Genomic DNA, 24,499 nt, shown 5'->3' with positions numbered 1-24,499 from the left:
CATATTACACTTTATGATAAATAGATTTCTATATAGCTACGCACGTGTTTAAGGCCCAGGTTCACAGAAAGGTATCCGAGCAAGTCAATAAATTGAGCCGCTTTCACGCCGTAAGATGGCGCTTGTGAGCAGAGCTGCCACAAAGTGTTAACCAGTCTGAGTTGGCATGATGGGTCAGTGTTCCTTTAAAAAAATAAAACGTCGATTTAAATTTATTGTTTGCTATAAACATGTAGAGTTATGTAATAACCAGGTTGGAAAATTGTTTAGTTTTGCAGGACGCCGCGGTTTAGTTATATTGATGAAATCCACATTCATCCGTTTTATCTAGTTTCGTATATAAAATAACATATTACCTTAGTATTGGGTTAACGTATTACTATTCGTATTACTGAATATATTCTACTGTAAATATGCCACTAATCATATATAAGTACACAGGTAATTATTTTACAAAAACAAATAAAAAATCTTACACCGCGTCACAACGAATTTCGAATCTACGCTCAAAACCATCTGTTTAAAGGTTAATTTATACCTGAAGAGACTCAAAGCTAACGCATGAGCGCTCCATCTGATCGAGGCAGAATTCATCTCCAGCAAGAAGTGTCGGAAGAAATCAACAAGATTCGAATCCGTGATGTTGGCCAGGATCTGAAGAGAGAGCTGCTTGCTCAATGCAACGTCACCGGAAGATGAGGACTTAGCATCCTTGCTCGCCTTGGAAGAGGACACAGACACTTTCGAGGATGATTTCGTCAATTTCCGGCTCTTCTCGGATGTTGTTTCCGTGGAAACAGCGGCGAGAAGGAGCTTGAGAGTGCTGGAAGCGACATTCTCCTCCGCCCGGACACTGGTATTGAGGAGGAACGGGAGACAAGATGGATCCGAGATGCAGTACTTCTGCCAGTTCCTCACACGGCTCTCCGCAATGTCACAACTTTTCTTCATCTTGTCGACTAGTTTTATCAGATCGTTGTACGTCAGGTTGAGTCCCGCATTGAAATCGGATCGCGATGAAGATTCCTCCTTTTCACGCTCCTGGCTCTCCCGAAGCGCGTCCTCCTTTTCGCACAACTCCCGACTTTTGTTCATGTAAAAGTGGAGCGCGTGGAGGTCGCGTTCTTCCCTATATTTATCCTGTTGTACGACAACAAAAGTGTTCAAATACCTGGCAAGAACCGAGAACGGAAGCAAATTACCTCAGAAAAACGCCTTTAAACTTATCAGTATGATTTATGTTCAAATTTAAGGAATGCGCGACGCTATTTGCACGGTACAATGCTGCGCCAGATAACACAAAACTTTTCAGTTTCGGCAGTTAAAACTAGCGATGGACACTGGACAGCCATCATATTTGAGAATTTATGTCAGGCGCAGTTTATTGTTACCTGAAAGCTTAACCTCCAGTATTCGTTTATTTGATCATATTTCAACTTGAAATACATAGTTTTTTGTAGAGATACGAGTGGAACGGTAACGTTGTAACATCGCGGATTTCTTTACAATCACATTCATAAATCACAACGCACCTTTGATCCGGTGATGTAGAGAAGAAGCTTGCGTGCTCGCCTTTTCACCAACGACGGCATGTCGGCAAAGAGCATAAAATCGCTCAGCAGGTGGCGCCAGTCAGCTCCAAAGACTGACGCTACATCAGCGCCCCCAGCAGTGTAGGTTTTGCGCACCTGGTACGCCAAATTCAACGCCATCTCAGTGATAAGACGTAAGTAGGGCTGGAAAATAATGCCCGCGTGGCTTTGAACGTATTGTTGCAGAAAGAATGGACTCATATCGGTTGCGTGAGGATGTGGGACGGATTTGAGAAGGGAGGATGTTGAGGAAGGTGTAACAGCTTCTTCGGAACTCGACCTCTTCGCGTCTGCCTTGCTCTTCCACTCGTCTTTGTACAGCGTGCTGTGAATACGAAAAAAACGTTTTTTCTTTGGGTATATTTAAAAACGTTTCTGTTTAGCTGAAATTGCGCGAAATGATGTATTTTCTGTTCAAAAGCCGTGATAAGGACCACAGTTTTTATTATTTGAAGCTCAGTTGAAAAACAACAAACATCCTCGTTTTTCCGTTGTGAAGTTTAAACCTCGTTTGATACTTTTATCACCGCTGGCACAAATGGATATTAAAACGGCTAGTGGTCCACCGGCAGGACCATCGTACAGATTCTTTTTTTTTTGGTCTTTTTAGTAAAGTGGAGGGCCCTTTTGGTCAAGCGAAAGATCAAATTCAAAAAAATGAGCACAGGACAGGCTAAAGTAACTTTAGAAACGCCTCAAAATCCCAAGCGGATTCCGCGGTTCCACGAGTATGTCCACCTCACAAACAGAAATATTACCCAAGCAAGTTAAAACACAAATCCTTGATGCCGAGTTGAGCCAAAATCTTGGTGGTTTGTTGGTAAATCGTAGTGGGGAATTCCATGCGGTCCCCACCGTCACCATCTTTGTTTGAAGGGATGGTGTGAGACTTCGACATCATCACGCTCAGCAGGCGCATCATAACAACGAACACCTGAAAGTCGCGATTCTAGTAAGTCGGTTGTAACGCACATAGGCGCTTGGTTTCATTTCAATTTTTAGAAATAAGGCATATGACTTTTAAATTCGATCATTTCAAATAAGTGATATGCTCATTAGAAAACCGATATGTGTACTATGAATGCAATGAAACCGCAAGTTTTCCACATTTTTACGTAATTTGTTTTGAAATTTTTCAGTGTGGGACTTACATATTAATTCTGAGAGAAAATTTGACTCTCTAAAACTGACAATACTTATAGCACATAATCGAAATCAAATAAATCTGCTCACATCAGAGGCTTGTTGCTTCAATCTAGCGTTAATTTCTAGCGTAATGAACCTTACAGACTTATTCACCTCATGGGAAGGAGTGCAGGCGGCGATACTATTTTCCGATTCTTGGGTCTTCATTTCTCCATTTAATTCCTCCACGATTTTTGTGACGATTCGTCGGTGGATGGAAATGTGTGATTCTTCACTGAAGTTCAGGCCTGATATGAGAGTGGAGAGTACCTGAGAAAACAGGTTCCAAGATCACAACGAGCTCACATGTGAACATTTTTGACACGGGTGTAGGTGGTTTTCTTGTGAATGAAAATCCCTGTTTCTGACACAAACTTTGCAGCTATTGGATTTAAAGATATTTATTTTTACCTGAAAATACGGGATACACTTTTCACCACCAATCTTCTTCACTTCCTCAATTCGCTGGAACAAATCCCACAAGAGAGCAATCCTCATCTCGCTCAGCCTCCCAACACCGATCGCGCTCTCCACTCTTCTACACGGCGGTACACGATCCCTATCTTCCTCCAAACACTCTGCATCCCGCTCTTTTTGTTCCTTAATTTCCTCCTGTTCTTCATGGGATATCTCACGCAGCTCTTCCTCCTCCGGATTTATGTCCGGAAGTTGTTCCCCTGCGTCGCTTGCGCTTGAGCTTCCGTCTTCCGAAGGAGTGCGACTTCTTCCTGCTTGGGCTCCAGCTTGCTCAGGTGGATTGTTATTCGCAGGGGCAGCTCCCTGATAAACATTTAATCCGTCAAGTTGTATCAGTCCCAATAATTAATTGAAGATTTTGTTGACTTGGCGTGTCACAAATTGTTTGTAAAATACAAAACATCTGTAAACTTATTGCATTTTTTTCAAACTAAAGATTTTCTATCAGGAAAATTTCAAGGTCAGAAAAGTTTCTACCAAGCTGCTGATAAAGTTGCTCCCTTAAGTTACATCATGTTGTAAGGATCCACGCACATTTTCACAATATACATTGGCCGGAGCAGTTTTTTTTAAACCACCATGTCCGACATAAAATAGTTTACTCTACTAATTCACAGCAGAATGAAAATAGTTTAAACCAAACTTACTGAGTGTTGTTGCTCCTGTCGCTCTTGCTGCTGAAGACTGAGGGCGATTGCGTATTCCACCATCGCCTCGTCGTCCTCCACATCCGGAGGCAAAAGATTCGGAAAGTCCATCCTCATCAACATATTCTCCAAATTGTTGTGTTCGTCCATGTTTACAGCTGAACGATAAAAGGTTTGAATCTTGGTTTTCTGCGACAAGCTGCACAAAGCGTTCATACAAATTCATGAAGGCTTTTGACTTATTACTCGCCAGCTGTAAAAATGCATTCATTTGTTGGGATTTGATGTCATGATAGACATTTCCCGAATATTCCTTCCCATCAGGTAACGTATTAAAGCTTTAGGTTTGATTTTCCATGTGAATTTTGCATTAGTTGGGAAAAGAGCCCATGTCAATATATAGCAGAATGATAAACACAGAGATGCATCAGGTTTTTTCTTTAAAAGATACTAATACTATCTGCAATTCTTGTAATTTGTAAATATTTGGAGCAACGTTGCTGCCAAATTTACCGAAGCAAACATTGCAAATCAACCTACCGCCATTTTCAGCTTCGGCCGCCATCGCTCGCATGACGTCAATAGCGAGGGACCGGGATTCGGCCATTCGTTCACCTCCCCTATTTCCATCCTCGGGTGGGCCGGGTTCGTTGTGACCGAAAAGTCGAGCGTATTCCTCTGCCGCGTCTGGACCCGCGTCGGGAAGCATTTCCTGTCGAAGAAAATCAGTTTTGCCGGAACTGACCAGGAAACAAACGATTTCTATGTCTTGAGTGGTAGCCGTTGCACGGTTTCACCACCTGGCTGATCGGCAAATGTGTTGATTGGAACAAGAAAACGTAATCTTTCGTGATAGTGAGGGATAGCTATGGTGTTGATGTGTAAATTACATTTTCCAAATGATATGTGCTTTGGCAATGACACGAACATCACAAGAAATGTACAGTAAATTTAAGCTATATTTTAAACATATATGTTTAAATGATTTCCCACCAAAAATTTACCTCGAAAAATCGCTGGTCATTCTCAATTACGTTTTGTTCGATCTCCATGTCCTCCTCTTCCTCCTGATGACGTAGTTGCTCGTCTATTGCTATGGCAACATCATCTATTGTTAAAATATATTCAACAACTGTCATGAAGTCGTTTTGCAAGGTTTTCAATTGAGAAATATATTTATTTCATAACTTGTTATATCTGCTATTTTCTTGATACAAATTTCATTTGTCAAAATACGTTCAAGTCGAAACCCCACAGTGAGCATTACAACACATTCACTCACCCGCACCCAAGTCAACGTAGTTGTCGTTTTCGTCATCGTCGTCATTATCACCGTCGTCTTCGTCATCATCGTTGTCGTCATCATCTTCGTCATCGTCATCATCATCGTCGTCGTCATCGTATATTGTTCCTCCACCAGTAGCGTGACTACTTATATGCGAACCGGGTCCGTTCCTCAGAACTTGGGCCAATCTTCCACCTCTCCCCACACCTAACGCAAGTGGGACTCCTTGCCCAGTTCCCATCTGCGTTTATGCAATGCATGGATTTAGGAATGATTGAGATCGATAAAAATACTGGAAACCAATCCCAAGACCACTATGAACGATTTTTAACGCCCAATGCAACGTGTGCACAGTTAAGAACAGATACGAATACTGTGAATAAATGTTAGTCTTCGAAAACTAGGAAAGCAGGCGTCCGCACTTAAATTTTCGACAAAATACAAACAGTATTAGTAACAAACCACTTATTAAATGCGTACCTGTTCAGTGTTTACACAGCACATTTTATCAAAAACAAACTAACTTAAGTCCAGATAGGCCCCAGCACATTTCAATCGCCGTGGATGCAAAGTATTAAAAACTCCCTTTACCCCTAACCAAATAACACTTGCCTGAGTAATGGCTTGACTGGATTCAACCGAAGGTGGTGACGCGGATCGGGTGCTCGGTGGTGTATCCGACGACTTGCTGCAACTCCGCATCACCGAACCCCCACCTTCACGTTGCTGATCCGATTTGACGCGCAGAAGTCGGATGAGCGCGGTTTTCGCCGCATAGCTCACCCGCGAGTTGGCGTGCGAGAGCAGGTTGTAGTAGATATCGTTGGCTGTCGTCGTTGTGCTTGGTACCGAAGCTGTGCGATGTCGTGGGTTTAGATTTTTACGCTTATTTGGTAAAATTTTTCGACTTATGGAAAAAAAAGTGCAATGTATAGAAATTTATTGAAGGATCCCAGCCTTACAAAAAAGGCAAAAAACTTATAATTGTTGTGGTGTAAAGATCTGGGCCCTAAATATATTCATATTTTCGGATATATATAACTATAATCATGTCGAACTATTTTCATCATAAATTTATCCATTGATAAAAAAAACGAGTAGTTTTAAACAATGCGGTATCTCACGAACCATACATAGAAATCGTACAAACCCGTGATAGCGTGTATGATGTCGATGATTATTTTTACGGTCATTTCAACTCGAGTCAAACCAGGAAGGCACGAGGGTACAAGAAGTTTGCTGCGAGGTTTGTTGGCAAGAAGCCTACGGAAAGCGCACATAATCCGTCGCAGTAGGGTCTCGTGGAACACACTAAAAAGCAAAGTAGAAGGTTACAATGTGATTGTAAATTAAACTGCTTGTTTTTTATAGTCAGTCGCAGACAGGGACACTGTTTCGACCAAACAGGTATCACCAGTGCAGCTATTAGGTTGAAACAGTAGCCTCGTGTGCAGCTCAATGTAAAAAACACATTATTGGATCTATTCTTTAAACTGCTGGTCATTTGGGCGTTTTGTGCAGCAACAAACTTTTGTCACATTTTTACACTATATTTGTGTAGTAAATCTAGAGGAGGTTACTCACCTCTCGGATTTGGGTTGGACTTCGTCATGATCAGTCGCTTCGAGGTCAATGACCTGAAAAATTACTGAGTTAAACCAAGAAAAACTATGCTAAATTAAATGCATCTATTGCGTATTTTGTTCCAGGTAAAAAACGTAGAAGCGAAGCGATTAATTGTGGCTTTGAAACGTTATATCCAATTTCTTACCAGCATGTCATCGGCATCGCTAAGTTTCAAAGCAGTGAGATTGTAAGGACGACGTCGAGCGATGGTTGAGAGGTGGTAGAGACAACGTTGGAACGAATCCTCGTCAATCAGATTTCCATTTCCACTTCCTTCGTTCTTAAGCTCTTCGGCCGCGTGTTTGACGAGAACCTCATCCTGCAAGGTTATAGTGTTGTTAACTTTAGTAACTGATGGTGCACTTTATTTGCACGAGCTTTCGCGAGCTTATTCTAGCTTCTTCAGGAGCTGCAAATGGCGTTACAACGTAAAATGCGGTAACGGCGCTAAAACAACGAAGAAAAACGCACGAAGAGATGACCACTATTGGGTCACTTTGTTTCAGTCGCATCTTAGTGCGTGTAACGGCTCTTAAAGCCCCAGCCTCTAAGACCGTTGCTGTTAGTATCAAAATGTTCAAGTGTGTTAGTTAGACGATTGACACTTTTGGGAGCGCAGCCGAATTATTTGAATTTGAACTAAATACAGTCGTAAGCACAATGAGCATTGGAATAAATGCTGACATACTTTCTAATAGAATGACAATACAAGGATACGTTGGCTGATGATTTGATCAAACAATTTTTCACTTCAGTTATTTAAAGTACTTGCCATGAACTGATAGCATTGGGCTTTGGTCGTAAACAACTTCTTCATTAAACATTTCACGGAGAGGTAAAGTCGGGAAGACAGAGGTTCGGTGAGTAAATCAGATGTACCGGATACCGCCATTTCATGCAACGTTTGCTCCTTGGATTCCTGCGAGTGAGTTTTTCGAGTTATTTCGGGTTGTATTTTCGTTGATTTGAGGAAATTTTGCGCACCTTAAATTTGTCGAAGAAAGCATTGTTAAGCGCAATCAGGCAGGACTGCAGGAACTCGTCAGCAACACCTGTACAAAAGATTTTTAGAATAGAAAGTAAACTTAAATGAATTGGTCATATTTAGAGAAACGGACAACACCCATAGTAAAAACTTACGCCGAGGACGGACAACTAATTTGCACATAGAAAAATTAGAGGTACCCGAAAGTCAAACAAACATTAAAAATCTGCCTAACTCGTTATAGAAAGAGCACTTATCCTGCTAACCTGTGCTTGTTACGTTAGCTGTGGCAGGTGATTGAGATGCGCCAGAAATATCCGATTCCGCGTCGCTACCGTTACTAGTGGCAACGGGTTTGCTGGCTTGTTTTGATCCACCAGTGGCCGACGAGCTCTTACCTGAAAAAAAAAACCTTACCAATATATCGTCCTCCTCTCCATTTGCGTTGGAGATTTGTTGCAATTTAGATGTAGTTAATTACCTGCGGTCGGTTCGTCTTGTGGCCATCCGAACGCCTCTTTAGTTTTCCCGTAAACTTTGATGCTGTCTACAATATTGTGATCATCTGGATGTTCCGATGGCCCGCACGTAAGCACGAGCTGAACACCGACAAATATATTGTTTTAAATTGAACCGACAGCAAAACGAGACCAATACAGTGCTTAATTGATTTTTGAAAAGTCTTCTACGTTTTTGTGTCACAGCTTTCTACATGAAAAGGAACTATAGAGATTGAATTTGGTTGTACAGCAAAAATACGTTGCAAAAAACGAAAACCAATTTCTGTTTAAACCTCTCACAAGCTTGCATTTAACACATCGCGATGAGTATCTCCATATCTACATACGATTTAGTTGTTTTCACAAACACCTACCTCCGTGTTGTAAGCGATGGATTCGGCTCGTGTGAGAGGCAAATCAAACCATCTGGGTCGAGTAATGCGAGGACCGAGACCCACATATCTCTGGTCTATGTAGAAACTAGTTGGGGCGGTGAGAGGTCCTTTGCTTCCCACCAGAACTCTCAAACCGGTGATAACCTGAAGGAATATATTACAGGGTAATCCTGTCTGGTAAGGTGCAAACCCTAAAACATTCCCAGTTATTTAAGCACTCTTTTTCTGCAGATTTGAACACTAAAATCTTGGATATTTCCGAGAAAATATTGGCTTTGGCAACCTATGATACTCACCATGTTAGAACTCTTGTTTATGATCTTGATGGCGAAGATGGATTTGTCCATAATGTACATGCCTGCAATGGTAAACGAGTTCATAAATTTAAAAGTAAGATTTGGCTTAACTACACGACTTAATAACGGCTTAGCGGTGTTTCGCCAATCTAACCTAAGAACAGATTACTAAAATCAGTGTGAAATTTTGGCAAATCACAATCAGAGAAAGTACTTTGAACCGCTTCTGATGTCAAAATTACGAAAAAGATCAACGTGTTTTCAGTGCTTACCAGTGCTGTTAAGTCGGTTCTTAATTTGTGCAGTGTTGTAAACCTGAAGGGGGTCGCCACCAAACTCGATATCGTTGTTATTGAAAACCTGACAATGTTCAAAGAAATCGATCGGAAACGAGACTTCCTCTGGTTCACCTTCCTTCTCGGTCGCTGTAGGAGACGCAGAGTTACGGTGAGTGTATCTTAGGCAACTCATTTTACTGTGCAAGTTGTTGACAACTGGCGAACTTACCTTTACTGGAATGGGCGGCTTGTTTTTTTCTACTTGAACTCACAGAACCTGTAACAAAGTTGTATCATTCGTGAGTCCAATGAATCATGCAAATAACAGAAGACAGCTCAAGTTTCATGGACAAAAAACGCCCTTTTCACAAAATTCATGACAGGAACAAAGCATTTTACCCACCAAGAACAGTGGTAGGTTGTAGCTTGGGCTGCAGCCAGAATCCGGTATGTTCATCCGATGCAAGGTAGATTCTCAACGACCCGTCCTCACACAGCACGATGATTGTTGTTCGTTCACCAGGTTCCTTAGGAGTAGCTGAAGAACCCGCGTGTCTAACGGCCACCAGGTCCTGGATCTTGGCTTTGGCAGACACACCCTGCGCAACAAAACGCTGCATTGTGGGGGGACTTTTGCAATAAGTTGAACTGCAACCACTGACCAAGTGTTTTTCGTGATTTTAACTTCGTTTCATCGCTAGATTTTGCACATAATATTTTCAAACAAGCTAAGTCTTTGTGAGCCCACATCACACTGCATAGGTTGATATTTCACGTGACATGCTTCATCGAACACCACTTTACCGTATACGGGAACCCACCAGAAAATCAAACATACCTTTATTTCTTGCATGGATATCTGGTCAGGTTCGACCATGACCACAACCGGACAACCTTGAGATTGTGAGAAGGAGAATATGAGGCCGGTGTGGTTGACGACTTCCGACCATTCGTACAATGCGTTCGATCCGTTCCTACCCGAACCACCACCACCGCCGCCGTTGCTCGCCTGCGAAAACTGGTGTAGTAAAATATATAGGGAAGTTTACGCTTTTTTGCTTGGAAACTGTTGTGACAGAATATAATTGGAATAATAACCAACAAAACGATTTTGGATAAAAAATATACCTCTAACTACTTTTTTAAGTTTTGATCCTTGAACCAATTTTGTAAGTGTTTTTTTTATGCAATCTCGAATAAACAACTGACAATATGTACGCGGTTGCCCCAACAAAAGTCAAAATGTTTCGTAATTCCTAAATTTCATTTTGCCACCCAAATGGTAGTCCAAAAAAAAATGGTCATACTTGATTATGCGCACGGTCAATCGCCTAAAACGTACCTCAGGGTTCGAATTAGCGGTAAAAAAACGTATCGCAAAAACGTTACAACTTAAATTCCAATACTTAAATTTTGCTTCGTTCGCGACTGTGCATTACGCTTAAAACCTGCTGTTTTTAACTCCTAATATTTGTTTCGTAATCGTAATACATCGCCATCGTTTCATTGACTTCCGCAATAGTGGCTTGAAAAAATACGAGGATTGAAAGAAAATAGTCGTTGACATTGCCAAGAAACGTTAACAACGTTGTTTGCATCAGTGCTTGTTGCGTGTATGAATGATCAGATAAAGAAGAATGCGGCGCCTTATAATCTGCAGCGTGTTGCATCGCAATAATCTCAAAAACGGGTCGCAACAACTCCAAAAACGAACCCTGCGTACCTTATATTCGATTTGAAATAGAGTCGCGGACTTTTCCAGTTTGGAGTCGAGAGAAGCCGCGAAATTTTTCCCATTTCCGTAGCTGAAGAACAGAAGTTTGAGAGAGTGGGAATAGTACATCGAGATTCCACCACCGCCCACTTGACCTCCGCTCTCCTTCAGGTGTTCGTGGTTTACCTGATCAAAAGATGGCCTTTGACGTCTACCATTTTACCACGTAGAAGCTGACGATCCCAAATATGTGTTTTAGTAAAAAAGAAGCTGCTCGTTTAGTATTTTGGTGTTTTTGGTCTATACACAGTGGCCCGGTTTACAACGTTGCAGATTGTACAACGCACAACTAGACCACTCGACTGTCGAAATGCCCTTTTTTGCAGTGGCAAACCGTGAAAAACAATGTAGTTTGAAAACAACTTGTCTTGGTGCTCAAGTGATTGTAAAATGTTCATAAATTTCATATAAGTTGAGTTTCAAGGCACGTTTAGTTCGAAGATAAGTTTATCAACAGATCACTAACCGTTAGCACGTCTGTAAGGTAAAAGGTGCCGTGCACAGCCAAGCTCTCGTCGTTAAGCATTTGTGTGTAAATGTATCCAGTCGATGACATCACCACGATACGGGTCTGGTCGTCGGACTGCATTCCTCCAATGAAAGTGGCGTCGCGGATTTTACCGGTGGGCAAAAGAAGGTAAAAACACGGTGAAAGGATGTCCTGCGTTAAAAATATATTTCCATGCTTCGTATCATGAAATATACTTTGTTTCAAAGGAGGTAACGGGAAAACAGTTTGTGTAACCAGTGATGCAAGCGGTTAACAGATTACACAGCACTTGACACTATTTCTATATGCAACCATACCTACTATATCAATACATCGAACAAGGCACAATGCTGTCAGTTCAGTCTCTAGTCGCTATAGGGGTTAAAATTCAGAAACCATTACTGGATGTCAGTAAGTCTTACATTGTACCAGCAATTACCTTGGCCAGGTCATATATCTTGATAAAATCTGCCGTGACCAGTGCAAGCATGCATGGTGAAGCTGGCAGCCACACTGCTCTTATTATGTAGTTGTTTGTTGCGAGCTGGGGGTGGAGTACAAGATGTTGGGTGACCGAACCCGAAGGCACGACCGCCGCTGACGTGGAGGCGAATGTGAGAACGTGGCAGTCTTTGAGGCCGCACACAGCCAAAGCTTCTTCATTAGACGGGTTAGCTGTAAAATGAAAGACGCGCGTTTAGATGTGTATTTGTCTTTTTTGAAAAAATATTGCAGATATATTATAATAAGACAGTATCCAAGCAAAACTCGGACACCAATGTTTACAAATTAATCCTATAGTGACAAATTGAAAAGGTTCACTGTCCATCATTATAATAGCTGTTTGTTTCAAAAAAGGTATGATAAATGCATATGAAAGATAGCTTTTCAGTCAAATAAATGGCACTTTGGCATAAACACAAAAATAGTTTTTGTGATTTGGTTCGAGATCTTGCCATGTACGAAAACTCACCAGTAATGGTTGTGACAGAAAAAGGCATGGCGGTTGTCGATAGTCTGGTCAAGGTCAACTTTCGCTTGCTCACGTTGGCCTGCTTAAGAAGAGCCGAAAGTTGCAGGAGCGTCACCTTCGTCCTTTCGTGACTCACAGCCAAATGCTGTCTACGTCCTGCACAGTGTACGCGATTTAGTTAATAAATTGTTTGTGGGCAGTTTGGGAAATTTTCCACAAACCTGAGGCCGTTGCCAAGCAACACATCGCCACCCTGCGGATATAACGAGCGTTGATCAACTGCCTGATGGTTTGACCCTGTGCAAAGAATTTAAGTTTACAGGTAGGTCACCTAAGGTCATTGCTAAATCATGCGATGCTACTAAAGTATTTAAAAATCTAAAGCTTTAAACTGCTGCATCCCATGCATCAGCCGACACGTGTCAATATCCAACGTTGCCTTTCAAAATTTTTACTTGTTCTCCAGTGAAGTTTGCTTTCACGTTTTCGAAGGCGCCCTCTTGTGACCCGAGAGTCGGTACCATGAGCGTGTCGACAACTGCAGTCGGTTTCTGTAGTTTGTGGAGATCTTCCATCGCCTTCAGGGCCCGTAGTGTGCTGCTCGCTAAACAACATACAGGTTGAAATAACGACTTTGAAACTTTCAATCACTTAAATTTATTTTTAATATATATACTTTACATTTATGTGCAAAAAACGCCATAATATTGCAAAGCTGCAGACAGGGTGTGTACACGCACTGTTTCGACCATAGTGCGCTCCACAGTGGTTCGTCGTCTCTGTTGTTCAGTACCTAGTATACCCTGCAGATCGACGTTGACCGAAAGTCACCACTAAGTGGAGACTAGTGCGCCTGCTAGTGTGAAAGCTAGCACAGTGCCACTCAACAGCTGCACTGATGAGACCTTACAGGTCGAAACAGGTCTTGGGTGTTGATGCAATATACACATTTATGCAGCCTATAACAGTTGTAGCTATGAATAATTCGTTTTCATATTCTGAATTCAAATTAAAGCCATGCCTGTGGTAAATACAGTCGTCAAATGAGGCGCCATAAACGAAGTGACCCTGAAAACATCTTTCTACATACCCGAGTTGAGCTTATAGTGGTCTGTGTGAACAACACTCTGCATAACACCGAGAACTTTCAGCAGAGTGGCGACCACTCCATTCACAGGAGGCAACTCTTCATTCCCGTCACTTCCAGATTCATTCAAAATTTTAAGCAATTCATCCTTGGAGGTGTCCACGCAAAGGGACTTTCCCGTGACGTATCTCGGAGTTCTAAACACACGGAAGAGAATATATACCGCATACATAATGTTAGGACGTATTTTGGAAGGTTGAAGTATACCTTGTTGAAGGCTTCTGGGTGGCACCGAGGTTCTGGAGTTTTTGGGCCACGGCGGCTGCCGTTGATGCGGCTTGTTCACTGACTGTGGCGGCCTACAATAAGTCGTATATGTACTCTGTACTCTGTGCATATTTACATGCGCATTAGTTGCACGCAAGCAAAATAGTGATGCAATATCAAAACGGGTTTGTCAATTTATTGCGTAGATTATTTACAGTTAAAACTTCACACTGCCATGAATTAGTAATTTAAGGAAACCACGGGAACTTTTCCTACCTTGGAATCCGTATTCTTCTGTGACGTAGCGGATGAGGAAGTGGAGGTGGGGACCACGTTTGATGCGGATGTTGAGGAGGAAGCTGGACGTGAAGTGTCGGAGAATGCGGACACACCGGATGCGAGGCGATCACTGCCTGGAACTCTCTTTACCAACGCCTACACAATAAAATGAGTTAAATGCCGATGTTCTTTGCGCACTTTAGCTGAAATAGCCTTAAGCGGAAGTTGGAGAGAGATTATAGTTGGACAATCTGGACAGATACTATATAAGTTGTTGCTAATGAAAGTATATTTTGGTTTTAATCAGCAGGTTCACAGGCGATTGCAGCCAAGCTAGATTCAAGAACCTTTTCCCGACAAGTCAGAGAGATATATAAAAATTCGAGCACCCGGTAAGGTTTGAAAGCTAACCAGGCCCACAGACTGAACTACATATGATAAGATAGCAGATATCGCCAAAACGCCTGATAGTAATTTGCCACGCCAAAATTGCGTCGGTACAATAACAGAACACACGGGAGTATAAATTAAGCTAAACAGACCTTAAAAAAGTTCAGCTTTGAGAAAGCTTTGCTCACCTTGCAAGATTTGTTTTCTTTGGCACCACAGTCGCAGAAAAAGGATCCAAACTTGGCGTATGAAAGATCGTGACCTTTGTGGCATACTTTGGCGCATATAGTACACACCCCGACCCCGTCCACCATCTCACACGTGTGACAATGATACCTGTGACGTAACAAACGAAATGCCATACTGTAAGACACAAACGCTTGGCGAATATTAGCACAAAATGAAATACAATTTTTTTCCAAATTTTAATCCGTGATGTTGACAAAAACAGATAATGGCGCGACTTTAGGATTACGCCATTATAAGTATTTTTCAAAATTTAAAAATGCACTTTTAATCTCACAATTCGCATTTTCGTAACAATTATGACAACGACTGATCATTGCACATAAACCTATCCTGCTAGTGCCTCTGACCAATAATAAAAAAATATGTTTTATATGAGCAGGTAACCCATCATACCAATGCTGGTTCATAAATTTCTTCTGTGTGATGGTGTAAGTGCAAAGTTTGTTCCAAAGTCCCTCCTCATCCTGGGACGATTCGTCCTCGTTCCCAGCATCCATGTCCGGCTCCTCAAAATCCCCGTCCTGCTCATAGCTCGCATCCAGGAGCTCTTCCGCGTCAGAATCACCTGCCATCAAATATTCCTCATCAATAAAGTTTAAATGGAGCTTTTCAATTTCTCCAGTCCATATACTGTTCGCTATATCTTCTCAATATAAATTAATTAAGCTAATTATAGATAAAAATAAGGACTAGTTAAGAACACAACTATTTTGGTGTGGCAACTATTCGCTTACCTTCTTCAGTTGGTTCGCTAGCATCAGCCAGTTTCGTTTTCAGGGCAGATAACAAGTTACCCACGTATATGAGGAAAGTGCTGCAAGTCGCCACCGCTCTTGTCACATCGTTCTGTGCGTCAGATGGCATTATTGTTTGTTATGAAATGCAAAAGGTAGGAATTGTTTGTCCACAACAATGGCAATGCGTTTTGTATTTTATGGTGAGTTGGCCCAAGTACGGATTTACGACCACATTTTACGCCACGACAAAAAGATAATCAACACGATGGCAAAATTTGCCATTATCTGACCTTCGCTGATAAACAGCACCGCCGCTTGGATAAGATAGTGCGCATACAATTTAGCACCTATAAAATCTGTTGATGTGTCAATTTATAACACATTATGCTGTCAGAAGTAAGCAATAGTAGTAAAATATTTGTATACTTTTGGCAATGGTAAAAACCGCAAACATTTCTCACCTCCTTCTGCGAATGCATCAGGTTCGAGTTATCTTCATTCTTCAGCATTTCGGCACACGCGTCCAACCACCAGATGGCGTAACGGAGCAATTTGGCGTGTCCAAAACCTTTTTCGGCTTCAGCAAGGGTTGCTAGGATGGAAACGAATTTGGGCGACATCGCTTGCAAGCTAACCGTGGCCACTTCAGGGCTGGTGTCTGCCGGCAAGATGGCGTCGAGGAGAAGCAAGGCAAGTTTTTGGTCGACCGGGCTGCGTTAAGTGAATATATATTGGTTTGGACCGTAACAGTTCATTTCATGGGTTCATTTCAAAAAGTTCTGGTTAGAAACACTGCTAAGAATCTTGCATTTGTGAAGAGTTTAAGTTTACAAATGAACAGTCTTTAGGTCATAATGAGATGCACACTGTAATAGCCACCGAAAATTGTTTGTACAGGATTATACAGCACTTTTTGATTGATTAATTAACCAATGTACATGCAACATTATCTGATGTCTGCTCTCTTAACAGCGCATCAACAAAAACAAAAACTTTTTTTAAATCCCAACCAATAAAAGAAAATTTTGCATAAATTAATACAGCGCATACCAGTTTTCGCTGAGGATAAATTGGGAGAGAAGAAGTAGAGCGCTTGAAATATCGTCGCGCAGACTCACTCCATCCGATGAGACCGCGTTTAAATCGAAGCTTGACACCCATTCCCTCATCTCAGGGGGCGAGAGGCTGAAGTCACCCAGTTGAACACAAACCGGACCGAGGCAAGCTTGTGCGTGCGGATTTTCGCCGTTGGCTAAATTAAGGGAGATGTCTTTAAATTGCAGTAATATTTGGTGGCAGTATTTGGGAAACCATCCTTTTCTTAATAGTCCAAACGATCGATATATTTTAGATACTTTTTAATGGAATCTATTCTCGGAATAACTCACACTTACAACTTTAAACATTCGCAAGACTTAGGATGGCTTACTATAGATGATATTCTAGGCCAGGACAAAGAGTCACTTAAATAACATGTTTTTTGTCAGCTACGATATTTTTAAATGGCCTGAACATTACAAAACGGGAAGAGTGTGTATCACTGTCGTATCCGCGAATTTACCGAGTTTGCAAAGTTTTGCCAGGAACTGGAGCAGTTGGTTGGAATAATCAGGAGAAGGGAGCATTCGGTTTGTTAACATCAACTCCACAATACTTCCTTTGCCGTTCGCCGCTTTACCTGTGTAAGTACATAGAACCACTAAACCTGCAACTTCAAAAATGCTCGGGAGGAAATAATAAAAACGTAATTCTGTGTAATTTTAAATATTTTTTTGTGTAATTCTTGCTTTACTAAGCGACAAGAAACCATGAAATTACTCATTTTCTATATTTACTAATTATACGTGAGGTTGTCATGTAAGAACTTAGGTCGCATACCTTTGAATGAAACATCAGGTGACTGTTTGGTTGATTTCGCATCTGCTGGTTTAGAACCCTCAAAATCTTCGGGGACAAAAAACTTCTTCATAGCTCTGAACAAGAAAACGGAAAAGAGTTTTTTAAAAGCCGAAGAGTTACATCCTTAGAACTCCTTATTATACATTTAGCATTTTTTTTACATTTTTTTATGTTTTCCAACAACAATTATTGCATCCATATATCTGCGGCGAAATCATCGTGTGCTACATTAACTCTAGGGAACGCCTGCTTATATGTAACAAACAAAGATTTCGCCGGTCCAAAGCGTGTGTTGGGGTCCGGCCTAAAGGATATGCCATGACCCATTGAACATACCTCTGCATGCTATGATCATCCATGGCTGATGCCAAATAATTGAGATATTTAATGGCGACAGTTTTGTTGATAATTCCACTCTCTGGGTTGATGTAATTGGTCAAAATGTTGTATGTCCCCTATATCACAATAACAAAACATAAAAATACCATTGTTCGGGACAATTTTCTACAGAAACAAAGAAACCATATTATTCAGAGAGCTGCACAAGTTTCTTTACAATATTTTGTGTGTGATATTTTTTAACTTTTGCAAGTTTTGCACATACAGTATTGTCGTTGTTACAATAGATGTCTCTCAACGGTATTTTTTCCCTTTCGCCCACTTTCAGACAGTGCCTAATTAAAATATTTACGAAGTTCAATACGCACAAACCCTTTATCGATATATTTAGCCCTTTACCCGCAACAGCCTGTGGACGACATACAAAACTTATACCTTCAGTGAATAGAAATTCAGCGTATCGGAGCTTTCATCCGAGCCGCTTGGACCGCCTGAGATTTTCTCCAGTGCTTGTTTAATCTGTTGGTGTCCATCCGTACATGTGACGTCAGCAAGGAGAGGTACAAGAGTGTCGCAAACATGGGAATATTTGGGTGATGAACTATCCCGAACCCACACCACCAAGTCATCACACAGCAAGTACTACGTGTACAACAACAAGTGCAAGGCATATTAGGTGCAAAAAATATAGTTTGAGCCAAAGAGGATATGGTTAAATGCTCTGATAATTTTTTTCATCAGCTATTCTTTTTTTTCACAAATTGTTTGGAATTGCAAACTTTCGTACAGTGTAGCTTGCTACTTCTTATGGCTATACGCTCTGCTGGACAGACAAAGTGACAGATCTGTCTTTTTCACAAAAGGCGTTTTAAGCATCTATATTGCATTGCATTTTTTTTGCAAACGGTTCGAGGTATTATTTAATTGTCAGGACATATTTCTGTCCAAAGTCATCTACGTCTATGTGTTTCTACTGTATTTTTATCAATAAAAATGGTCTTGAATTGGTAAAAACGTTTTTGTTTCTTTCTTTACACATCAATCAATCAGTTTTGTGTACGCTGAATTTTCTTCAACACACTTTGAATAGAAATCTTATATTAATTAGATCAACAAATAAGAGTTGCTGGATATATTACCAATGGATCCTGTAGCAACAGTAGACTGATTGTTGCAATTTTGTTCATGGTGTTGCCAGAGCTGGAATACAATGCCTTGAAGTGGGAATGAAGGCAGTTGTTCAAGGTGTCCTTTCCTGTATTCTGCGAATCGTACCACAGGGTAAACAATCTTACAAAAACTTTTGAAAATTTTCTGTTAAATTCTATTTGAGATGGCATTGTTACGTTTCCTGTTGAGGAATTGTCAAGATTGTCCAAGATTGGGAACGAATAAAATGAAAAAAAATGAATGTTACAAGTGGAGAATTAATTTCCACAAAAACAGCAAGTTTTTCCGATGTTGAATTCAATTTAAAAGGAAAGCAAAAATAAAACGAGAATGACTAAACGGAAATTTGCACACAACGGTAAAGCCACAAATTTAACAAATATAAACAGTGGGCATGCATGTTGCTCACTGAAAACTTGAAACACGCGTGGAACTTCCAAACTTTTTCTGAGATCAACAAGTAGCAAATCGTAACGTGGACTTACTGTGTAAACGATGAGCTCCTGTCGAAGGGTGCTCCAACTTGCAAGCACTTGGGCGACACCCAGCGGCAATGGTATATTGGCCGCACCCGAAGTCACACGTTTCAAATCGACATCCACACATTGCATCACCGCGAGCAGGGCGTTCTTGTTGGACGTGCTGTACGTGGTCGTGTCCTCCAGCAGCGACAGACGCAAGATGTGCGATCTGATGAAAGAATGAGGGTCGGAAGATGTTTCACAAATATTGAAAGAAATTCTTGTGACGTATACAGCTTATTACGCTCTGTTATATACCACGCTGAAATATGCGGTTTGGGGCAAAATGTTATCAAATTTTTGTAAATCATTGTACACAAAGGATTGGATCAATGTTTTAGTTGTAACTTACAGGAGGAACATGAAATTAACTTTTTAAGGGAAATGTAGTGTACGTTGTTCTTGTCTGGCAACTGCGTTGTTTCACAGACATATCCTTTACACTGGACATGTAGGTGTTATTACAAAAATAAGGACTTTATACCTGCATAAAGACGCGTGCTTCGTCACTAAACCCAGTATAACAGTGAGTAGTTCCCCAATCAGGGGCATGGCGTCGTAGGGGTCATCACCGTCGATCGATTTGATAAACTTGGACCACAATTGAATTTGCATTTGGTTCAGCACACACCGCATCACCATTAGCTGCAAAACAACACGATTTGTTTCATCGATTCACGCCACCACCACTACAACAGCAGCAAGAACATAGCTTTGTATCAAAAAAACTGCCAGAAGCCAGAACGTATACAGTTATTATAACATAAACACGTATACATGTGAAGTAGACCAACCTGAAGTAAGGCCATAAACCACACAAATTAAATTGCACTGATGTCTTTCCCATCAACATAGGATCACTAACCGGCGTTTTGTTATTGATAATTTTGATCGTCGTTTGCATTATTTTTCCCAAAAAAACCTCCACAAAATATCAAACCTGAAACGTGGTCGGGTAATCCCCCAAATCCACCATCGCATTTTCATCTCCCGTGTTTTCTTCGCTGGCAGGCGACGATCCGGCATTGGTTAAGAGCAACGTCAGGTTTTCGCACAGTTTCACCAACTGCTTCAGTTGTTCGTCCATGACAACTTTCTTCGGTGTGACTTCGGGTTTTTCGGTCTTTGAATCGGTGGAAGCGTCTTTGTCGAGTTTCGAGGTAATGTGGTGGAACGCCAGGAGGAATTCCGAGGCAGTTTGTGCGTCGCCGTTTTCGCATCTATAATTTCCACGTGGTAAATACGTCGTTTTGGGTCATGAATTTAGTTAGTTTTAAAGTTATAAATTAGGTTTTTGTTCAGCTAAAAATAGAATAAATTAAACCCTTTACAATGCTAAAATTTTTTATTTTTTTTGTTTGCAATAATTGGGGAATATTTCATTAGCATTTGATGCCAAGTCATTTCCACACAAGTGTTTACATGTAACTTGTGTTTAAACAAGAATTCGTTTTGTTTTGTAACAAAGTAACACTATTACCAAAACTTAAAAAATGGTATCAACGTTTCCAAAAATTTAATATAATGTATCCCGCAAAGAGTAATGACGAAGTCCAATTCTTACTCAAACAATATATCTTACATTTGTTCAAAAGCCTGTGAAGGCGGGAGTGCCTTGAGGAGTCTCCACACAATTAGAAAGGTATACTGGTTTACTGCGTTCCAATGAACGGCTGTAAAACAAAATGTAAATTATTGCATGGAGGGTCGAGTTTGAAAGAATAATCACCTTCAGGTTGTTTTGATTCCATATCGTTTGCAGATACCTTTATCTTGGCTCCCGCTTCGAGACTGCGCACACAGGCCGTGTACAACTTATTGTAAAGCGCAGTGTCTTTGAGAACAACGTACAAAGCCTAAAACAAACAAATCGTGTCGGTGCCTCAAAAAACTCAATTCCAGTCAAGTTTTTTTTCTGGTTTTCTGGACATAAAAACGCGGATAATCTACATAATTCTGGAACCGCATTTCGCCTATATCGATATACTAGTGCGATTTATTCTAAAATAATAATAATATCACAAATAAATCATAGCAACTCACGAAATTTACCAAAACATGTGACATGCGAGAATTCACATATCAAAACTGTATTCTATGAAACCAGTGAATTTTTCATCAGTCAAAATGTGAGTGGCAGTCTAACACGTACCTTTTCATCTATGCTGCCTCTTTCTTCATCAAACGTGTCACCGGGTTCCTGCAGCAGTTCGTACAAAGCCGGCTGCATCAATTTCTTAAAACATACAATAAATAGCCACTTGACGTCATCTGCAATATAACAGTAAGAAAACACAACAAATCAAAATCCAACCTCGGGCGAGTCGTTCTTATGTGTTTTGGCAAGACGAATTGGAAAAATCAACGAAGCGATGTCCTTGGATTCCTTTTCCATGGGCTTGGCATTTTCTTTGGGTTTGACGATTTGCGTAAAAAGGAACATCAACTTGCTGCTGTCGAAACGTTCCCGGGTGGTCATGAGACGATCTTTCGGCTTGGGTTCGGTTGAAAGTAAACCGCACACTGCTTGGAAATTCCATCTAACCTGAAGAGGTACCGAAGTAGTGTTAACAATTTTGTGTCCCTTTACGTCCGTTATTTTGGGTTAAAATTGTTGACGCATCTTGAATCGCAATTAACTTCACCCTCCACTGCGGGTAACAGTTTAAAATGTAATAATTTTTAATAGAACAACCGTCCACCATTGTCCCATATTATGTAATTTGTATTTATAAAAAACTTGATTTCAGTATGTGGACAAGCCAAAACTAAATTTGACCAGATTCTAATTATTCTGAATTGTTTGAGGCAATTTCCATTGCACTGACAAAAACATGTATAACCCGCTGAAAACTGAACTTAAAATTATAAAACCATACCCGCTGACTTCAATATTGATTCATATTACCTGGTGTAACAGTTGGGTTGATGGGTTTGAATATGAGTGAAGCAAGCAGTCAAATAACAGCAGCAGTCTAGTGACCGAGAGCATCCCACAATCCAAAGGCTCCAAGCTTGAGATTGCAGATGCAACCTTAAAAAATTGCCAGTTTGTGATGTACTGCTGAACTTAGGGAAAAAACATGCTGTTGTGTGTCAAGAAACTGGAACATACCTTGAGTACAAAGGCTTCCCGACCCTTTTCAGTCATCGTGTGGAAAAGAAATACGGCAAGTTGAAACATTTCAACACCAACATCCTGCACTTCCTTGCCATCACATTTCTTGTAAAAAAACACTTATACACTACAAGTTACGAACTTATCTTCCATAAATACAAACTCCAATAAAATTTGACAAAGGGTTAAAAAATAACTTATTTGCTGGTGTAATTTCACATCATATGGTTTTAAAACAACGTTTTTAGCAATTGGAAGATGCATATCTTGATAATATGATAAACGATTTATCTATAATAGTGTAACACTTACTTGATAATGGTCAACCAGTGAGTTGATGAAAGAAATTACTTCAGTGCTGTCCCCAGAACCCTTTACTATTTCTTGTTGTTGTATCAGATGCTACAAAAAAACAAAAACTTACAAAAATGTCATGAAACACTGAAGAAATTAGCTTGTGCAGAAATTAGGACTAACAGACCTGTCCCTACTTGTCAGGTATCCAAAAATACTCAAAGAGTGACAGACTTTAGTATTTCTGGTATATACAAACTGTAGTTGTATTGGGGTATATATCCCAGAAACCTTTAGCTTAGGAGAAATTGTAAGAACCTGAGCAAAAACAGATGCAGCAAGTGGGCCAAGAAACAGTTGGTTTTCTTTTCCGGTCTGTCTGGACAACAGAAGTTTTGCCACCGTGTTTCTTCTTTCAGGGTCAAAAAGATTCACAGAAAGCATTTTGTGCACAAACCCCATGATCGAAATTCCTGTCCATAAAAAAGGATACAGTAAAATTAGTCTATAACATTTTCTGAAGTAACATATATATATTTTGACGTGTAGTTTTAACAAAAAAAAATACAGAAAGAACAATCTGCAGCATGTTTCATTTATTACCCTCTGTGGAAGTAATAATTCCATCCCCATCTATTTCATTCATCATGTCGGCCATGTTTCCAATCATTTTGTCAGTGAGATTATCACAGAAGTATGGTTTCAGCCACGATACTTGCGACGCAACCAAGTTGTCATCCACTGTTTTGAGAATGCAGCACATCAGTTGCAGAAACTAAAATCCAAAAATAATGTTAAACTCAAGCCTATACACTTAAGATGTTCATGAAATAATCTGAAGTATATAGTTATTTTTGTAGCATTTTGGGGGGTTTGTCTGTAATCTTTGCCACATACATTGTGCAAACAATGCACAAGAACAATGTGAGTTTCTTGCCTGGTCTTGCATGGATTCTGGCAATGCAGCCTTTGACTCTTGAGATGCCAATGAAGAATGTGCCTTACTTCTGAATAATAAAGATTTTGTTATGGTTTTTACAGATAAATTTACTGTAATTTTACATTAGTCACCGTGCTCACACAGTATCAAAACAAGTAAGAACCTACCTTGGCGGTTGGTTCGTTTCAAGCGATGGTAACTCAGAGTTTGGAACCAAAGCAGTTTCGGACTTGGTCTCACGGGGTGACTCATCTGAGAACATCTTCCTCGCCCACGACCCTAGCATCGGTTCATCATTTTCTGGCAATGATAGACATTGAGATTGAGTCTAGCCATGAGTGAAGAATTGTGATTATGTTACAACCTTCGTCCGACGGTGAGTCTTCAGTTGCATCCTCCATGTCATCATCATCGTCGTCATAGTAACTGAAGGCTTCTTCGGAATTGGATTTCTCGACAGTTAGAGATTGTTCAGAACCTAGAATAAAAGTCTTACATTGAAACATCACAAAGGTAATCCTCTTTGCAGCTTTCAAAAGAGTTTCAGGATGAACTCTTCACCCCATTACATTAACTGCATTTTCAGTCGAAGGCCATGTCATGTGTGAGCCAATTTACACTGAAAATTGGAAATTTAATTTGCCCACCAAGCAGATAATCAATATAAATTTTAACTTAAACTACCAACAGAAATTAACAAACTGGA

The 24,499-nt window shown here is 40.6% G+C and overlaps 1 protein-coding gene across 1 annotated transcript in view; it reads right to left on the bottom strand.

Annotated features, from left to right (window-relative positions):
• The window catches only part of LOC145899069 (E3 ubiquitin-protein ligase UBR4-like), a 47,802-nt gene that overhangs the window by 18,654 nt on the left and 4,649 nt on the right, over window positions 1–24,499 (bottom strand). The window contains exons 12-69 of the mRNA XM_082987781.1: window positions 24,158–24,271; window positions 23,961–24,093; window positions 23,791–23,860; window positions 23,457–23,628; window positions 23,172–23,326; window positions 22,872–22,961; window positions 22,557–22,664; window positions 22,350–22,475; window positions 21,756–21,986; window positions 21,594–21,677; window positions 21,171–21,297; window positions 21,024–21,114; window positions 20,382–20,661; window positions 19,926–20,086; window positions 19,406–19,610; window positions 18,890–19,012; window positions 18,186–18,392; window positions 17,748–17,866; window positions 17,391–17,485; window positions 17,074–17,190; window positions 16,563–16,764; window positions 15,974–16,223; window positions 15,510–15,621; window positions 15,169–15,340; window positions 14,715–14,862; window positions 14,134–14,292; window positions 13,858–13,949; window positions 13,594–13,787; window positions 12,959–13,107; window positions 12,725–12,800; window positions 12,504–12,659; window positions 11,970–12,205; window positions 11,507–11,701; window positions 10,990–11,166; window positions 10,105–10,275; window positions 9,670–9,865; window positions 9,496–9,543; window positions 9,261–9,413; window positions 8,989–9,050; window positions 8,672–8,836; window positions 8,279–8,396; window positions 8,064–8,195; window positions 7,797–7,864; window positions 7,585–7,731; window positions 6,958–7,131; window positions 6,771–6,823; window positions 6,337–6,497; window positions 5,799–6,040; window positions 5,184–5,427; window positions 4,906–5,009; window positions 4,442–4,613; window positions 3,902–4,059; window positions 3,189–3,557; window positions 2,892–3,047; window positions 2,351–2,526; window positions 1,533–1,917; window positions 539–1,140; window positions 45–183 (exon numbers count right to left, since the gene is read on the bottom strand). Coding sequence (XP_082843907.1) covers window positions 45–183; window positions 539–1,140; window positions 1,533–1,917; window positions 2,351–2,526; window positions 2,892–3,047; window positions 3,189–3,557; window positions 3,902–4,059; window positions 4,442–4,613; window positions 4,906–5,009; window positions 5,184–5,427; window positions 5,799–6,040; window positions 6,337–6,497; window positions 6,771–6,823; window positions 6,958–7,131; window positions 7,585–7,731; window positions 7,797–7,864; window positions 8,064–8,195; window positions 8,279–8,396; window positions 8,672–8,836; window positions 8,989–9,050; window positions 9,261–9,413; window positions 9,496–9,543; window positions 9,670–9,865; window positions 10,105–10,275; window positions 10,990–11,166; window positions 11,507–11,701; window positions 11,970–12,205; window positions 12,504–12,659; window positions 12,725–12,800; window positions 12,959–13,107; window positions 13,594–13,787; window positions 13,858–13,949; window positions 14,134–14,292; window positions 14,715–14,862; window positions 15,169–15,340; window positions 15,510–15,621; window positions 15,974–16,223; window positions 16,563–16,764; window positions 17,074–17,190; window positions 17,391–17,485; window positions 17,748–17,866; window positions 18,186–18,392; window positions 18,890–19,012; window positions 19,406–19,610; window positions 19,926–20,086; window positions 20,382–20,661; window positions 21,024–21,114; window positions 21,171–21,297; window positions 21,594–21,677; window positions 21,756–21,986; window positions 22,350–22,475; window positions 22,557–22,664; window positions 22,872–22,961; window positions 23,172–23,326; window positions 23,457–23,628; window positions 23,791–23,860; window positions 23,961–24,093; window positions 24,158–24,271 — 9,521 coding nt within the window. The remainder of the gene's footprint in view (window positions 1–44; window positions 184–538; window positions 1,141–1,532; window positions 1,918–2,350; window positions 2,527–2,891; window positions 3,048–3,188; window positions 3,558–3,901; window positions 4,060–4,441; window positions 4,614–4,905; window positions 5,010–5,183; window positions 5,428–5,798; window positions 6,041–6,336; window positions 6,498–6,770; window positions 6,824–6,957; window positions 7,132–7,584; window positions 7,732–7,796; window positions 7,865–8,063; window positions 8,196–8,278; window positions 8,397–8,671; window positions 8,837–8,988; window positions 9,051–9,260; window positions 9,414–9,495; window positions 9,544–9,669; window positions 9,866–10,104; window positions 10,276–10,989; window positions 11,167–11,506; window positions 11,702–11,969; window positions 12,206–12,503; window positions 12,660–12,724; window positions 12,801–12,958; window positions 13,108–13,593; window positions 13,788–13,857; window positions 13,950–14,133; window positions 14,293–14,714; window positions 14,863–15,168; window positions 15,341–15,509; window positions 15,622–15,973; window positions 16,224–16,562; window positions 16,765–17,073; window positions 17,191–17,390; window positions 17,486–17,747; window positions 17,867–18,185; window positions 18,393–18,889; window positions 19,013–19,405; window positions 19,611–19,925; window positions 20,087–20,381; window positions 20,662–21,023; window positions 21,115–21,170; window positions 21,298–21,593; window positions 21,678–21,755; window positions 21,987–22,349; window positions 22,476–22,556; window positions 22,665–22,871; window positions 22,962–23,171; window positions 23,327–23,456; window positions 23,629–23,790; window positions 23,861–23,960; window positions 24,094–24,157; window positions 24,272–24,499) is intronic.

Source organism: Ascidia mentula, chromosome 4 (assembly GCF_947561715.1).
Source record: "Ascidia mentula chromosome 4, kaAscMent1.1, whole genome shotgun sequence".
Classification (NCBI taxonomy): Eukaryota; Metazoa; Chordata; class Ascidiacea; order Phlebobranchia; family Ascidiidae; genus Ascidia; species Ascidia mentula.
Note: the sequence above shows the minus strand (reverse complement) of the source record. Positions and strands in the feature narration are given on the sequence as shown.